At 37.6% G+C, this 19,473-nt stretch overlaps 1 protein-coding gene and 1 non-coding gene across 3 annotated transcripts in view; both read left to right on the forward strand.

The window, feature by feature from the left end:
• Positions 1 to 19,473, forward strand: part of srebf2 (sterol regulatory element binding transcription factor 2) — an 87,103-nt gene that overhangs the window by 61,336 nt on the left and 6,294 nt on the right. For both annotated transcript variants that reach the window (XM_061973976.2, XM_061973977.2), the window contains 3 exons: positions 5,843 to 5,975; positions 10,228 to 10,399; positions 12,775 to 12,951. In XM_061973976.2, coding sequence (XP_061829960.1) covers positions 5,843 to 5,975; positions 10,228 to 10,399; positions 12,775 to 12,951 — 482 coding nt within the window. The remainder of the gene's footprint in view (positions 1 to 5,842; positions 5,976 to 10,227; positions 10,400 to 12,774; positions 12,952 to 19,473) is intronic.
• On the forward strand, positions 12,293 to 12,422 carry LOC133615737 (small nucleolar RNA SNORA35). The gene has a single exon (XR_009816751.1). It is a non-coding gene; the product is annotated as a small nucleolar RNA SNORA35 (small nucleolar RNA).

The following is a 19,473-nucleotide window of genomic DNA, read 5'->3' on the forward strand; positions in this document are numbered from 1 at the left end:
CAGCCGGGAGACATAGTCTTCCCAACGTGTCCTGGGTCTTCCCCACGGCCTCCTACCGGTCGGACGTGCCCTAAACACCTCCCTATACATATACATATACTATATACATATACGTTTGTATATGTATGTATATATATATATATGTATGTATATATATATATATATATATATGTATATATATATATATATATATATATATTTTTATATAGTCGCGATCAAAAGTTTACATACACTTGTAAAGAACCTAATGTCATGGCTGTTTTGAGTTTCCAATCATTTCTACATTTTTGTTTCATCTGCCATCACATGGACAAAGATAAGACCTTCTGGAGGAAAGTTCTGTGATCAGATGGAGCATTAGTGGATCTACACCCAACATCCACTGTATTTATATCAAGTACAGGAACGTATCTAGTTGATACTACTATGATTACGTCGATATTTTCTGGCATCACAACTTCTTTTGTTTTTTTTAAATGTATATTATGTTTATAAAATCAGGAAATATGTCCCAGGACACATGAGGACTTTGAATATGACCAATGTCTGATCCTGTAACTACTTGGTATCCGATTGACACCCAAATTTGTGGTATCATCCGAAACTAATGTAAAGTATCAAACAACACGTAACCAATTTGATACAGAAATGTAGACAAAACATGTTAAAAGAGAAAGTAAGCAGATATTAACAGTAAATGAACAAGTAGATTACTAACAGTGTTGGGACTAACGCGTTACAAAGTAACGCGTTACTGTAACGCCGTTAGTTTCGGCGGTAACTAGTAATCTAACGCGTTATTTTTTTATATTCAGTAACTCAGTTACCGTTACTACATGATGCGTTTCTGCGTTATTTTACGTTACTTTTTATGTTGTATAAAGTGTGTTTTATCGGAGCTGTGTCATCGTTCTGATTCTTCTTGTGTCACAAGCCGGAGAAGAGAGAGAGACACGCGCTCTGTGTGTGAGTGTGGGTGTTAGTGTGAGGAGGGAGGGAGGGGCGTGTCTGATCATGGCGGAGCCAGAAGTCGAGTTTGCTAACATGGAGATATTTTCACTACTTTTCTTTTGTCGAGCACAAAGAAAATAACATTTTAGTTAAATGTAAATTGTGCTTTGGATCAAAGATCCCATCTACTGCCCAAAACAGCAATTCAAATCTGCTGAAACAAGCTACATAGCAACATGCTTCGACGAAGCTAGTAAAGAGAGACAGAGACTCTGATGCCACTTTACCTGCAGCACCACCATTTCAGGATTAACTCTGCCTCTGCTCATTCACCGCTGAAGGTACACACACTCTGTCAATCAATGTTCCCTCTAATTTTTCATGTGTGTGAGCAAACGCAAAAACTCCCTGAGCATTGAGTGGAGCCCATGTGAGCAACATCACATGTGCACACTGTGGTTACACCAGCAGCACACCTGTCCCAAACATGACTAAATAACAAGTTAAATCTCCATCCATCCATCCATTTTCTACCGCTTGTCCCTTTCGGGGTCGCTGTAGCCTATCTCAGCTGCATTCGGGCGGAAGGCTGGGTACACCCTGGACAAGTCCCCACCTATCGCAGGGCCAACACAGATAGACAGACAACATTATCTTATTATAATCAAATGACAGCAGTCATTTCCATTTCTAATATAAGTGTTTAGGCCCACTTACAATGACAATAACAACAAATATTGTTTTTCATGAACTGTGTACTTGTATTGTTTGTCTGGGTGGAGGTCCTGCTTTGGAAATAGTTTGTACCCCTTTCAGACATTGCATTTAGTTCCCATTAAAACATTCACATGTTGCACAATGAGATGTAAGAAGGGGATCATGTGTACATTCCTGCAACTTCCTGTTTGTAAAAAATATATTTTTATTAGTATGTATTTAATATATTAACAGCATTTAATGATTAATATTTATAAATTAAGATTCCTAATAAATGACACTAGAATAGGCACACATTTGATTGGTAAATCATAGAGTAACGACCTGGAATGACACTTTATGTGTGGTGTTGGAGTTGTCCGACTTTTTGTGTGGCTGTAAACGCATCACTGGTTAAGTGCCATATGTGCATGTGTTGGCGCAAGTGAGAAAGAGCGAGCGGCTGCTGCTGATATAACAGTGATGTGTTATGGCCGACAATAAAGAGTTTTGCTCAGTAAAGTGATGGATGGAATTCATGTCCTCAAAGCGTCTCGACAGACGTATTATTATATTTGAACAATAATGACGAAAATGGTTTTCTCTGTCGTGTCCGTGTCGTGTCAAAAATTGTTATGCGCTTATTTTTTTATTTGATTTTGTGCGTGGCATAGATTTGTCGTGCGCAGATCACGCTTGAGCAGTGCGCAATTGCACAGGCGCGCTCCTTAGAGGGAACGTTGCTGTCAATTCTCTTATATACTCTTTCATTTTAGACTTCTAGAGTGTTTGATTATCACATCACTCTAAATGTATGGACTATAAAGTTCACAAACATAAAGAGGGATGCTAGTGGGCCAGGCCAATCTTTCCTTATCTCTAAACTAAAACTGGGGAAATGTGTCGAGTGTTCTGGGCTTCAGACATGATTTTGTGTCAGAATTTCTTGAGGAAAAAATGCCTGGTTAGGCTTTGTGTATGTAGTGTGTGCCTTTCTTGGTTCATCTATGCTGTTATTATGCTGTTTGTTACTTATGTATGTTATGTTGCAGCTATTTAAAATAGTTTTGTCAATTTGTTCTGGCCAGAAACAAATTGGCCTTTGTAACATATCTTTGTCTTTGTGTGTTGTATGTCGACCACATTGCTTAGCAGAGTTCAGTGATACAAATGTATGTCAAGTTGATCAACACATTGTATTATTCTCCAGTGCAATAACAGTACTGAAATAAAGGCTAAAAGGGCATTAATTGGAGCTTTTAAAAAAAGAAGAAAAAAAAGAAGTAACTAAATAGTTACTTTTCACAGTAACGCATTACTTTTTGGTGTAAGTAACTGAGTTAGTAACTGAGTTACTTTTGAAATGAAGTAACTAGTAACTATAACTAGTTACTGTTTTTCAGTAACTAACCCAACACTGATTACTAATACATTTTCTACCACTTGTCCTTAATAATGTTGACAAAATAATGGAATGATAAATGACACAATATGTTACTGCATATATCAGCAGACTAATTAGGTGCCTTTGTTTGTTTACTTACTACTAGTAAGTAATAATAATAATAATAATGGTTTAGATTTTATATCGCGCTTTTCTATTATTGATACTCAAAGCACTCAAGTACAAGTTGTCTAGTATGTTCACTATTTTATTTAAGGAATTAACATATGTTTAATATACCCTCAGATTTTTTATTAAAATAAAGCCAATAATGCAATTTTTTTGTGGTCCCCTTTATTTATATCACAAACAAAAATAGAATACTCACAAACAAAATTAGAATACTCGAACAGAACCAATATGGATACAGAGCTAATGTTTCAACTTCAATGGCTTTAATTGAAATTACAGACGAAATTACCAATGCAATAGATAGTAAAAAAAAATGTGCGGCAGCAGTGTTTATGGATCTAACCAAAGCATTTGGCACAATTAATCACAATATTTTAATCAAAAAACTAGAACGATACGGCATCAGGGGGTTAGTCTTAAACTGGATAAGAAGTTATCTAACAAACAGGAAACAATATGTGAAGCTAGGCGAACACACATCTACAACGCTAAATATATCCTGTGGTGTACCTCAGGGATCAATACTAGGACCTAAATTATTCAATCTCTATACAAATGACATTTGTAAAGTTACAAAAGATTTAAAGTTAGTATTATTTGCGGATGATACAACAGCGTTTTGTTCAGGAGAGAACACGCAGAAGCTAATACAAATAATAAAAGAAGAAACGAACAAATTAAAAAGATGGTTTGACAAAAACAGACTGTCGTTGAATCTCAGTAAAACTAAAATAATGCTATTTGGTAACAGTAGAAGAGAAAGTCAAACACAAATACAAATAGGCTGAGTAGAAATTGAAAGAGTAAATGAAACCAAATTTCTAGGTATAATGATTGATGATAAATTGAACTGGAAATCTCATGTAAAAAATATACAACATAAAGTAGCGAGAAACACATCAATAATGAATAAAGCAAAACATGTTCTAGACCAAAAATCACTTCATATTCTCTACTGCTCGCTAGTGTTACCATATCTGAGGTACTGTGTAGAAATATGGGGAAATAACTATAAAAGTACACTTCATTCACTAACGGTGTTACAAAAAAGATCCGTTAGAATAATACATAATGTTGGATATAGAGAACATTCAAATGCTTTATTTATTTAATCAAAAATACTGAAATTCCATGACATAGTGAATTTGCAAACAGCTAAAATTATGCACAAAGCAAACTATAATCTGCTACTTAAGAATATACAACAATTCTTCTCAAAAAAAGAGGAGAAATATAATCTTAGAGAAAAATGTAATTTAAAACATTTGTATGCACGTACAACACTTAAGACCTTCATTATATCAGTATGTGGAATTAAATTGTGGAATGGATTAAGCAAAGCAATCAAAAAATGTACTAATATGATCCACTTCAAGAAACTCTTCAAACTTAAAGTGTTTACAAAGTACAAAGAACAAGAACCATGACAAACATTCTCAATTTATTTCATACATCCATTCATTCATTCTCAAAATAATCTTACTTATCTCATCATATGAATATGACTTACTTCACCAATTATTATTATTAAATTATTATTACTATTTATTTATTTATTTTTATTGTGATTTCTTATGGAGTATATTGTGAATAAATTGTGAACAGGAAGTGAACAAAAAGTTTTAGCAACTGTTATGTAAAGAAAAGGGGTAGGATTAAATAAGCTCTGCTTCTTCCTGCTCCTTTTCGAACATGTTGAAAAGAGAAACTGGAAATTTTGATGTATCATGTTGTATGCTTGCATGTTCGAAATAAACTCAAACTCAAAATTCAAACTGAAAAAGTACCGAAATAATTTTAGTACCGGTACCAAAATATTGGTATCGTTACAACACTAGTGTGTGTGTGTGTGTATGTATATACATATATATATATATATATATATATATATATATATATATATACAAACACACACATGCATACAGTACAGGCCAAAAGTTTGGACACATCTTCTCATTCAGGCCCATCGCTGGACCGCCAAAAATATATTATTATTATTTATTGTCAATTTAGTTAGAATTTATTTTAGCGCTGGGCCATTGTATGTACATTTTTTTTAATCCGTTTTTAAGTCCCTTCTTTTGTATTATAAAAATAGAATTTGATTTTGTAATCAGCCTGACCAAAGCCTTGATAGTAATATTTGTGATCAACACATGGTTTTGTATCATTCGACAAGATTGTATACTGTAAGTAGGTTAGATATAATTATGGAATTACAGTCAAGAGTAAGATTACTAATTTGGGGTTAAGAGTGGGCCCCTGTGTAGTGGAAAAGTTGGGCCCTGAGGTTAAAAAAGGTTAAGAACTTCGGATTTTGATTACAATCATCATAGGTTGCAATGACATTAAACTATTGAGTTAAGTACACCAAATATGGGCTTGTGTGTTTGAGATCCCTGTCGTTGACACAAAGTAACGAACCAACGGTGTGGCGTACGAACATGTATTCATGGTTGGCACGTCTGCGTTATGCATATTGGAAATAACAGCAGAACAAATGTTCAAGATTTCCTGAGTACACTTTTCTTTTTCGAAACGTCACAGCCAGACACGATCAGAAAGGCGTCAACTCTTTGTCCTCAAAATATATTTGTTTTCCTCTGTTTTGTCTGCCAGCGAGAGATCCGGTGAGTCGTTGGTGGGCTTTAGTACTGAAGGCCGCTGTCTATTGGCTTCAGGGTGAGGATTCCACTGTGAGGTCACTGCTGGCAGATACCGAGAGAATGCCGGGGGCTCTGCAGACTGGAAAGTAAGTGCTGTGTCTGCAAGCTCATTATAAGGTCATCAAATGTACTTCACAGGCTTTAACGTGTACTTTTTACAGTCTTTAAAGCAGTGGTTTTCAAACTTGGCTCTCCATAATGACCAACAATGAAATACAGTAGTGTAGTCTGCCTAAGTATTCATTAAAAACAAGGCAGAGGTTTTGTTTACCAAGTATATACAATAGTTTAACATTACACACAGTTTGAACAGTAGCACTGTGTTTGAATATTTAAGTTATTATTTGATGTACCACTAGATGGAGCATGCGGTACGCGCCATAGTTTGAGAATCAGTGCTTTAACGGATTTGTTTATGGAGGAACTGCACTTTTTTTGGAATTTTGCCTACCGTTCACAATCATAAGAGACAACAAGACAAAAGGTTTTTTTTACATTTTAACGTAAAAATGGTCTCATTCTAGGTGGCTAGCAATGCAGCTAATGGGAGCAATCAATTCTACCTCTAAATCACTTTAAAAATGCATTAACAAACTGTCAACAATACTTAATTTATGTTTTGTAACCTTTATAGTAACCAAGCTGTAACAACATTGATATTGTAAGAGTGAACACTGAGGATCTCTTTTGCTAGCGTAGTAACACATTGGCGTGCTACGGTATTAGCCGTAAAAAGCTACCTACAGCAAGGGGTAAGCTAGCTTCTTTGTCAGCACAAAACGCGTTTGAGTTTGTAATGCACTACACAATGCGATAGGACACCAATCTGTACTGAGTGAAAAACATGAACAATCATATTACAGTATCTGTAAAGTATTATTACATGTTTTGTTTGTACATAGCTAGCCCAACAGCGTGTGTACTGTAGTTTTAATAACACGCTTGACGTGCTGCGTGTATCATGATCAATTATTAAAGTCCTTCAGTCGATGGACAGTTGTGCGTTTGGTGCAGCTGGCCGGGGATGTTTATTTGGGTAAGCACTCCATTAATGTCGAAAAAGCTTGACTTCATATTCCACATTTATAGCGCCAAAGTCACTTTCACCTCACTCTCTCAGCTTCCGTCTGCTCCAATGTCTCATCCTTCCTTCATGCTTGCTTCTAGAAGCAGCAGTTCATCCTCCCTATATTCAGCTTCAAAAAGATAAGGTTGTGAATCCTCGATTGTCCAAAAATAAATAGGAACACACAGTTGTTGCCAGAAGTCAGAAGTGCCCTGCTACGGAAACTGAAATAAATGTGCGGAGAAAGTCAGTCCTGCCAATGATTAAAATGACCTAAATATTGTACATATTACATATTGTTATGAAGGTGTCTGTTCCTACATCATATATATACTTGTAGTGTGTATATTGTACGTATTACATATTGTTATGAAAGCGTCTGTTACTACATTATATATATATATATATATATATACATATATATATATATATATATATATATATATATATATATATATATATATATATATAGATCTGTTCAAGGTTGCTCACCTTCGAGCAAAGAGCAAGACAACAGTAAATGTTGTGAGAGAGTTGCTGTTTACGGACGACAGTGCTATAGTTGCGCACAATGTAGAAGACATACAAGATCTTGTGAACAAGTTTGCAGCAACAGTTCAGTTCAGCCTCAAAATAAACATTAAGAAGACGAAATGCTTGTACCAGCCACCCAAGTATGAGCCCACATCCTCCCTACCAGGGGAGGTCTGTGTCATGGGAGACCCACTTTTGCAATGCCGACGTTCAAGTACCTCGGAAGCACAGTGACAGAAAATGCCAAGCTTGATGATGAGATCAAACTGAGGATGGGGAGAGCGAGTGCTTTGTTTGGTAAATTAAGGGAAAGACTCTGGAACAACAGGCATGTCTCTATTTGCGTCAAGTGCAAGGTGTACAGAGCAACTGTGCTAGCTACACTTTTGTACGGTGCTGAAACTTGGACCCTCTACAGGTTGCAAGTCAGAAAACTTCACGCATACATGATCCGCCACCTTCGGACCATCATGGACATCTCCTGGAGAGACAAAATCCCGAACACAGAGGTCCTAAGTCGTGCTGGACTGACATCGATGGATGACATCTTAACCCAAACGAACCTGAGATGGGTCGGGCATGTAGAGAGAATGAGTCATGAGCGGCTCCCTCGGCATCTGCTCTACTCACAGCTGGAGGAAGGGAAACGAAACCGAGGGAGGCCAAGGCTACGGTACAAGGACACCGTTAAACGGAATTTGAGGGAACTGAAGATCGACACTGCAACCTGGTAGCTGCAGGCAAAAGACCGGGCTGAGTGGAGGAATATGATCCGACCGAAATGAAACAGTCATTGTCGCGCCCGACAGACTGCTATGATGATATATATATATATATATATATATATATATATGTATATGAAATAGTCTTGTGATTTTTTTTCACACACATATATATATATATATATATATATATATATATATATATATATGTATGTGTGGGGAAAAAAAATCACAAGACTATTTCATCTCTACAGGCCTGTTTCATGAGGGGGGGTACCCTCAATCATCAGGAGATTTTAATGGGAGCATTCACATACCATGGTTTATATAGGGCACAGAGTGGGTGGGTACAGGCTGGCGTAGGGGCGTGGTGATTGGCTCATGTGTTACCTAGGAGGTGTTTCCGTCTGTGGCGGCATGCTGTTACAATTTCGCTGCGCTTGTTGAGGGATGACAGGTCTGGACGGTAAATAATAAACAGTTTCTCTTTCAAGCATAGGTTGCATCTTTTATTACCACTATTGTAAGGTGTGCTGGATGCAAGAATTTGCCATGTTATTGAATATTCAACATTATTGTCTTTGAGGTCCCAAATGTGTTTGCTGAGTTCTGTGGTATTCCGCAGGTTTTGGTTCCTGAAAGAAGCCAAAACTTGGTAGACAACTGATGTTTGTAAGCACCCCCCGTTGAGAGGGAGTCGCTCTGTCCGGGGGCCGACGGCTCATTTGCAATTGTTTTGTTGTGGTTTGAGATGATTTGTCGTATATTGTTCATGCAGCTGTAGCTCAATTGAACATGAACAATATACGACAAATCATCTCAAACCACAACAAAACAATTGCAAATGAGCCGTCGGCCCCCGGACAGAGCGACTCCAAAACCAACAAAGGCTGTAACTGTCGAAAGAAACCTGATTGCCCTCTCAACGGGGGGTGCTTACAAACATCAGTTGTCTACCAATCTAAGGTAATACGCAAGGACATTAACACATCCGACACATATGTAAGATTAACCGAGGGAGAATTCAAAACCAGGTGGAACAATCACAAGGCTTCTTTCAGGAACCAAAACCTGCAGAATACCACAGAACTCAGCAAACACATTTGGGACCTCAAAGACAATAATGTTGAATATTCAATAACATGGCAAATTCTTGCATCCAGCACACCTTACAATAGTGGTAATAAAAGATGCAACCTATGCTTGAAAGAGAAACCGTTTATTATTTACCGTCCAGACCTGTCATCCCTCAACAAGCGCAGCGAAATTGTAACAGCATGCCGCCACAGACGGAAACACCTCCTAGGTAACACATGAGCCAATCACCACGCCCCTACGCCAGCCTGTACCCACCCACTCTGTGCCCTATATAAACCATGGTATGTGAATGCTCCCATTAAAATCTCCTGATGATTGAGGGTACCCCCCCTCATGAAACAGGCCTGTAGAGATGAAATAGTCTTGTGATTTTTTTTCCCACACATACATATATTGCGCTCTACTACGGTATCGAGCACTATTTTTTGGATAACCTTATTAAGACATATATATATATATATATATATATATATATATATATATATATATATATATATATATATATATATATATATATATATATATATACTTGCGTTGTGTATATTGTACATATTACATATTGTTATAAAAAGTTAAAGTTATGAAGGTGTCTGTTACTACATTGTATGTATACTTGCAGTGTGTATATAAAACATATTACATATTGTTATGAAGGTGTCTGTTACAATATATATATATATATACTTGCAGTGTGTATATAAAACGTCGGTGGAGGGTTTTAAAGTTGGCTACAACGGTGACTCTCATTAACCACATTCTGTAAGCGTTTTCTATCCTCTTTAAACTTCTATAAAGAAAAACCCACGTGTTTTTGTCTCTCAAAATGATTTTGAACGACAACATTCCAAAAAAAGTGCAGTTTTCCTTTAAGGATCATTTCCTCATTGTATAGTTGTCCGTCACCCTTTTCGGTTTCAGACACCCTCTGCCCAAAGCTGTGCTGTTACTATGCAAGTCAGTTCAGAAGAGTCTGTCGCCTCTGAAGGGAGGCGGAACGCAAGCCTGCCTGTCCAGTTGTCACCAAGCCAGCAATTACCTACGCTCCAGCATCTCTTTGCACCTCGGCCAGCCGGAGAGTTGTCTAGACCAGGTAGAAATCAAACAATATTGTCGTTAAATCTGTTTCACTCCGGCGTTTGGGTTTGTGGTAGTAGGCCTTGGAAAATATCTTCGGGGAAAATGCGATCTCTTCATTAGGGATGGGCACCAAATTCAGTATTTTTATAGGTACTGGGCACCGAACAGTGCCATATTTTAAAACCTTTAATGCACATGTCACGTCCGGTTGCAAACTCGGCAACGGCTCAAGCATTTGGCCGGGAAATAAGTAAGTCAAGTACTCAGTTGGAGTGCCTCGAAGTACCATATTTTTTGGACTATAAAACCTGTCAGATTATAAGGCACATTGCCCATGAACGGGTCGATTTGGCACTATTTTTACACATAAGGCGCAGTAAAGGGGTCATATTAATGATTTTTTTTGTACATTTAAAACACTTCCTTGTGGTCTACATAACATGTAATGGTGGTTCTTTGGCCAAAATGTTGCATAGATTATGTTTTACAGACCATCTTCAAGTCTTCCATTCAGAGTGTGCCGTTTGGTGGGCGGGTCTTATTTATGTGCCTCCACTTAGACAGCGTCTTCTCCCTGTTATCTTTGTTGTACCGGTTGTTGTTAGTGCTTCCATAGCGAAGCTACTGACACAGATATGAGTTAGAAGTGTACGCTACTTTGTATTAGAAATGGCAACAGCGGAGGATAAATGCTCCCTCAACAACGGGATAGAGGAAAAGAAGGAGCTTGTTGATTACAACGGCGAATGCATGCACATTTTCGGGACTTATGCAGATTTCAAATACACAAGAGTTGGAACAAATAGGTAAGAAACGTTGGTTTTGCATAATACTGCGAAATAAAACACATATATATATATATGTCTTATAATAGGTGCCATTTTGGGGTCAAAACATTCTGACAGGTAATCTTCTATATTCTCAATGAAACATTGAAGTTTTGGTGTTGTTTGCTTACGGGTACTTGCTGGCGTCATTTATAGAACAAGCTTCAACCTGCAGTCCACCCGTATCTCTTTGTGTGACTGCCATCTACTTGTCACACTTATCATTACACCATGTACCAAATAAAATTGATTTCAGGTCAGCACAACCAGAAACAATACATACACAAGGCGCACCGGGTTATGAGGCGCACTGTCGCCTTTTGAGAAAATTAAAGGATTTTAAGTGCGCCTTATAGGTCAAAAAATACGGTAATGTTACAATTTACCGTACCAACAAAGCAAGAGGGCGGCACTCAAAAGTATAGTAAGGCTTTTTTTTTTACAAAATGCACTAGCTTGATGCTAATTGCTATACACATACTACCAATTAGCATTAGCGATTTTACATGGCAATTTCAACACTTAAATGTGTTAATGAAAACTACAACTGAGATGCATGTTGCAATCAAACAGCTGGTGTGTAATAAATGCAATACTTAGAGTTTAAAGAATTTGTAGAAAAGACTGAGACATAATGGAAAAGACTACTTTCTGACCGTCTATACAGTACTGCCATCTATTGTCTTGGCATTGCAACTACATGGAAAATGTACATATTATAGTACAGTACAGTGACAGAAAAGTGTAAGAAAACAAGATAAGTGGACACCACAACTGAATGTTAAATTAAACTTAGGATTTTGTCAAACAATAAACATTTATTGACAAGATATTTCAAAGTTTTAAAATTTGAACACAAATATACAGAAAATTGTTACCGGTATCGGTATTATCTGACATTTCTGGACGAGACGGATTATTCTGTCTTTCTATTGATATGTGATTAAAAAGTCTTCACCAACCGCCCTTCCGGGACCTCCCATGAAGAACTGTAAATAGACCTTTGGAAGTTCCTTTGAGGCAGAAGAAGACAATAGAGATGCCTAAAAATAACAATACCGGTACTTAAAAAAAACCCTTTGCACTGTCAAGTGACTGGACTTCCTCTGTCGTGGTTTTCCAATCTCCTTCAAGTGCTAGAACAATCTCAGTTTGCAGAAGGGTTGATCTCGACCTCTGGCTCACCCCTTTCGAAGACTGAGAACAAAAAAAACACAAAACCCTGCATGGACCTGAACACAAGATGGCAGGAGGTGGCTGTGGTGCATTGTAGTTGCATTGCATGATCTTCAAGCCCAGTGCAGTGTTTCTGCAGTGCATTACAGAGGTCTCCCAGATCAGCTCGCACCCACTACACAACCCACTTATCACAATCGACAGCACTTAATATCATATTGTTTTGTTTTTTATATGTGAATAAGATAGGGTGGTAAGCGCAATGGGACTCAGTTATGTCATTGTTAAAGGAAATGACAAATAAGGATCCTTGCAAGGCTTACGCCATACAAAATGGTATATTTTATTTTGTAAAATAAATGTATATTTTTATTTTTATTCCAAGGCGATGGAGCTCCTGGTGTGTGATCTTCTGCTTACCTTGAGGACAAGTTTATGGCAGCGAGGCAGCAGCATTCATGGAGACCGTGGCCCAGCACCTGCATCCCAGCTGGCAGGTTTTCAGAATGACCTGAGTGCACTGAGAAAGCTCACACAGTCGTCCAGACAGGCGCAACATAAGGTAAACCCCATGGCAAAACATTAACCTAAACAAATGGTTTTGGCAAAGTTCTCAGGAGATGAGAGTCATCATTGTTTACTAGGGATGCAGGTATTGTAGATATTGTGGTTTCAAAATCCTCACAATAATGCCCTGACGTGTGACGATATCGAATGGAAACTTGCTGACTGTAATTTTTTTCTGGCGCTTTTGCATTGGTGTATAAGCCGCACCCACCAAATTTTAGAAGAAAAACATATTTTCCTTATTATTAGCCGCAGATATTTACATTGTGAAATAAGTTATTTACACATAAATATTCTGTAAATGAGGATGGTGACCAGTGTTGGGACTAACGCGTTACAAAGTAACAAAGTAACGCGTTACTGTAACGCCGTTAGTTTCGGCGGTAACTAGTAATCTAACGCGTTATTTTTTATATTCAGTAATTTAGTTACCGTTACTACATGATGCGTTACTGCGTTATTTTACGTTACTTTTGATGTAGTATCGGCTATAAACAGAAGCGCTGCGGTGTCGTTCTTCTGAATCTTCCTCTGTCACAAGCCGGAGAGAAGAAAAGAGGCGCGCTCTGGGTGTGTGTGTGTGGGTGTGGGGAGGGGAGGCACACAAATGATCCGCGGTTTGATATATGAAACAAAAAAAAAAAGTTGTTTGCACGTTCTGTCCACACACAGCGTGGTCATGGCGAGCGGAGTAACGGAGGAGCTTGAACGCCCGTGCCGTTGAATCGGTGTGTTTATAGGTGCAGACTTGGTTGTGCAAAACGAGGGTTTTAAACACATGCTGAACGTGCTTGAACCACGTTACGACATCCCGTCGCGCACCCACTTCAGCAATAAGATTGTGCCAGATCTTTATGAGCAGGAGTACAAAAAAGTTGTGGATGAACTATCCCGAGCATCATCTATTGCGCTCATGATAGACGGGTGGACGTCCAGCGGAACTATAAGCGCTCACTTCATCACAGCAGACTGGGAGATGAGAAGACACGCCCCCTCTACGAGAGTCACCTTGCGCAGGTGCTGACACAAGCAGTGGAGGAATGGAAGATAAAGATATCCCAGTCACACGTGATAATGCCAAAAATCAAATAATTACAGAGAATGAGGCAGGACTGGGACCACAGATAGGTGCTTTGCACATGTAGTGAATTTGGCATCACAGAAGGGAATCTCAGTCAATAGGATGGAGCGCCTCCTTGGGAGGATCAGGAAGGAGGTTTCCTACTACCACCCAAGCACAACAGCTGCTCATGTGCTTAAGACAAAGCAAGAAATGCTAAAGCTGCCTGCTCATACATGATGTCCCAACGAGGTGGAACTCCACTTATGATATGTTGGAGCAGCAGGCAGCTATATACTCTGCATTGACCCACAACACCCTGAAGACAAATGTCACCCTGTCTGGTGATGATGTGAGAGTGGCAGATGAGGTCCTCCAGGTGCTTAAACCCCTCAAAAGTGTTACATCTCTACTGAGCACTGAAACTTCACCATCTGTGTCAATGATCCTGCCACTGAAAACAAGGATTCTACAATCCATGGCTCCAAGTGTGGAAGACAGCAGCATCACTCCAGATGTCAGGCTTTATTTCACTACCTATGTTTCAAGGAAGATGATGTGCCTTCTTATGTTGCACTTAAACTTGTTTTTTTATTAATGGTCATTGGTCCAAGTTTAAAGAAAGGAGGAATGCCTTTTTATGTTGCACTGATTTTCATTAATTATGTTAAAAGGGAAATAAAAATGCATGTCAAGTTGATCAACAGATTGTATTATTCTCCAGTGCAATAACAGTACTGAAATGAAGGCTAAAAGGGCATTAATCGGAGCTTTAAAAAAAAAAAGAAGAAAAAAAGAAGTAACTAAATAGTTACTTTTCACAGTAACGCATTACTTTTTGGTGTAAGTAACTGAGTTAGTAACTGAGTTACTTTTAAAATAAAGTAACTAGTAACTGTAACTAGTTACTGGTTTTCAGTAACTAACCCAACACTGATGGTGACAGAGGGGTTAGTGCGTCTGCCTCACAATACAAAGGTCCTGGGATCGATCCTGCACTCGGGATCTTTCTGTGTGGAGTTTGCATGTTCGCCCCGTGACTGCGTGGGTTCCCTTCGGGTACTCCGGCTTCCTCCCACCTCCAAAGACATGCACCTGGGGATAGGTTTATTGGCAAAACTAAATTGGCGAATTGTGTGAATGTGAGTGTGAATGATGATGAGGTGGCGACTTGTCCAGGGTGTACACCACCTTCCACCCGAATGCAACAGAGATAGGCTCCAGCACCCCCCGCGACCCCGAACGGGACAAGCGGTAGAAAATGGATGGATGGATGGATAGGTTTATTTACATGCCTTAATTGTTTCCAAAAGTTGTCTGTAATACGGCAGTAAAACGGCTGATCAAACAAAACAGAAGTAATCGTCATGGACCCACTAGCTGCGGAAGCTAGCTCTCCAATCAGCTAAACAGACTCAATAACTCCACGGTGACGTATTGGTGAATTTACTGAGGAATTTGTGAAACTGAAACATTACAAAAATAATGTCATTGTTAGTCAATAAATACTAACACAGACACTCGTAAACATTTTTAGCACATTAGCTAATGTTAACGACGCTAGCTTCATTACATTGCGATAGCACCTACAGATTGACGGGACGGTTGAGTAAGTAAGAATTGTTTTAGTTACACTGTAAAACTTACAAATCTTCCATACGAGTAGAAACACTACGGCACTTCTATTTCCGGTTCAAAGCTTTAAACAACAGAAAACCCTCGTAGGCATTCACCCAGCAGCACCTGCAGTAAGCGAACTTGTCCAAAAGATGGTGCCATGGCACACACAACAACAGACCATTTAAGTGTCTCTGCACGTACAGGTATTTTATGAAAACTATTTGCTTTATGGCCGTCAGCGAAGAAAAATCCTTAAATTAGCCGCACCGTTTTATAAGCTGCACCCACTTAATTTTAAAAGTAAACATTTTTTTTTCTTATATTAGCCACACACAATAAGACGCAGATATATACGTTGTGAAATTAGTTATTTACACAGAAATACAGTATTTTATAAATGCTTATTTACATACCTTAATTGTTTCTAAACGGTGTCTGTAACACAGCAGTAAAACGGATGATCAAACAAAACAGAAGTCATCGTCAGGGAACCACTAGCTGTGCAAGGTAGCTCTCCAATCAGCTAAACAGACTCAATAACTCCACAGTGACGTTTTGGTGAATTTATTGAGGAATTTGTGAAACTGAAACACAACAAAAAGAATGGCATTTTAAGTTAAAAATACTAACACAGACACTCGTAAACCTGTTAGCATATTAGCTAATGCTAATGACGCTAGCTTTATTACATTACGATAGCACCTACAGATATGGATTAAAACACTCCCACAAACACACATGGGACAATTGAGTAAGTAATAATTGTTTGTTACATTGTAAAACTTACAAATGTTCCATACGAGTAGAAACGCTATGGATGATTGGAAGACACTTGTTACAGTGGATGTTTACATTTTCACTTTCAAGACATTCAACTGTACGTTTTTAAAAATATTTGCTTGAAACAGCATATGTGTTTGTAGGAGTGTTTAATCCATATCTGTAGGCGCTATCGTAATGTAATGAAGCTAGCGTCGTTAGCATTAGCTAACATGCTTAACAAAAAAAGCATTCTGTATCGACACGCTGCAGCTCTGTTTTCGCTGGAGACAGCAAGGGACAAAGTAGAGTCTCTAAACACGAGTACAGTCTATAATAACACCACAAAAAGGTGCTAGATTTGTTGTTTTTAATACAGCCAAAATCACAAACAACAATAGGCAGCAACAATTGAAAATAGATCAAAACAATATAGTATAAAAAATGTATGTTAATGCTAATTAATAATAACACAGATTTGTTTTTAAATGTATCTATGCAGTTTTGAGCCTTTTTAAAGAAAATCATATAACAAATGATGCAAATTATAAGATGATGTCATTGGGACCACACCGCCACCACCACAGGTATTTTGGCAATCTCCGGGAAAATAATTGATGAGAACATTGGAGCATTACGTTTGTGTTCAATTACAGTAAGTGTGTTTATCCTAAACATTCCTGCCACTTCATTTTACACTATATGGCATTTTTACGAGATCTTTTTTTTTTTTTTTTGCACACAATACCATAATAATATTGCACTGTGGCCTTAATACCATATCATGAAATACTGATATCGTTACATCCCTGTTGTCTATTTTGCAAGTATATATAGAGATGAGGGTCTTTAATTTGACTTGCTGTTGTACTCTGTCTCATAGTGTTATCATGTGCTCAATGTTTCCTTACCATTATTGGTATGTTGTCTATTACCATTGTTGGTCCTTTGTCCATTACCATTGTTGGTATTGTTCATTCTTCCTACATTGTTGATACAAATTATTGTTACTGTGTAATAATTAGTCTTACCTGAGGTAATGCCACCATGATACAACATGTATATTATAATTCTTGAACAAAGTAACAGTGAAGCTCAATGTATTAATCACTGAATGGATGAAGAAGTATAGAGTATACGATATCATCATTGCCAAATTTTAACCAAATACAATATTTTAAGTTTTACCAATTTTATTTTGTTACACACAATCAAACTGTTTTTTAAATGCTTGGATATCTCTGCTCCCCAATTGCTCTGCAAGGCAATTACAAGACTGCAAAGTGGTAACAGATCCACCCAAGCAATGTCAAAAGACAACTGTTGCGTTCCATTCCGTAGAACATCTTTTGCCCAGACTGCCTTTTCAGTAAAAGGACCACAACTATGAAACTCTCTACCTGACACTTTGAAAAGTATACCTGCACTTGTCACTTTCAAAATACAAAGAAAATTATGGCTAGTTGAGCAACAATCGTGTTCCCATGTTTAGTTTTTACTAATTGTTTTTTATCTAGTCTGCACTTTGTCTGTGTTATTATTATTATTGGCTTTTATCTAGTTTTCACTTTGTCTGTATTATTGCTATTATCATTATTATCGACTCATCTTTGCCTTATTCTATTTTTTATTTTCCTATTTTAATGATGTTGGATCTGTGTTGTTGTTGTTGGGGACAAGTGTTGTAAATTAGCTTTGGCTACAAACACTATGATGCATACCGGGGGCATCACTAGCTTTTAAGGACAGGGGGGGCTTAGCCCCCAGGAGATGCACAGGATGCGAGCGAACGTAGCGCACGAGCACAAAACTTCACTGTTTTTTCTTTTATATATATATATATATATATATATATATATATATATATATATATATATATATATATATGTGTGTATATATATATGTATATATATATGTGTGTATATATATATGTATATAAATATATATATATATATATTGTGTGTATATATGTATGTATGTATGTATGTATGTATGTATATATATATATATATATATGTATGAAAGACTTAAAGGTATACTAGAGGATGTTGTGAATCATGTTGACTATTGGTCCTCCTAATTGTCAATCATTCTGGTGATGTTACGTAAGGATATATATATTATATATATAAAAACAAATGGCTTATCGATAAGCCATATTTTATTTATTTATTTATTACAACGCCAAAATAGGCCTAACAACGCCAATGGTTGTATTTCTGTAGCACTTTGAGATTTGGAATCAAATGTAAAGTAGATTACAAATACAATCTATTATATCAATAAATTATATATATATATATATATATATATATATATATAAAATGTCCTTACGTAACATCACCAGAATGATTGACAATTAGGAGGACCAATAGTCAACATGATCCACCCAGAAAGAAATAAAACAAATGGCTTATTGATAAGCCATATAAAAAAAAAATTATATTTATTTATATGTATCATTATTCTCCTACTCACCTTTCCAGTAGAGGCCTCTCCCCTCTCACTTTCTGTGCTCCACTGCCCTGACTCCTACATATGTCAATGGGGGTTGTGGAGTGATTATTATTATTATCTACTGATGATAGTCATACGTGAATGAGCTCAGCTCCTGTTCTCCTCCATGTGTAAAGTAAGAAACACAGTTGATGCTCCAGAAGGAAGTAACCCCAAAGATAGCAAATGGTAAAAAAGAGTGCACATTTAACTTTATAAATAACCAGGACCTTCATGATGCATTTCAGGCTAACTAGCTAACTAAGTAGCAGCATTGTTTTAGAGCGGGAATGTAACTTTTGCCTGCAAAACAACAAATGTACGACGTGCACAGAGGCTGTCTATAGTGTGCTAGACAGGTTTTTATTTTTCAAACACAGACCTGGTGTAAAGTGGAGCTAATACATTTTACTACAAGCAGTGATGAATACTTACTTTCTTGAAAAAGTTTATTATGTCCATTATGCATCCGTTCACATTCTTGTTCTGCAGTGCTGTGTGCTTCAAAGCTGCACACCTGCGGGACCGCAAGCAAGGTCGCAGAGAAAATGTGGACTGGATTTTGAGTGATGTGGGAATTTT

This window comes from Nerophis lumbriciformis, linkage group LG22 (assembly GCF_033978685.3).
Source record: "Nerophis lumbriciformis linkage group LG22, RoL_Nlum_v2.1, whole genome shotgun sequence".
Classification (NCBI taxonomy): domain Eukaryota; kingdom Metazoa; phylum Chordata; class Actinopteri; order Syngnathiformes; family Syngnathidae; genus Nerophis; species Nerophis lumbriciformis.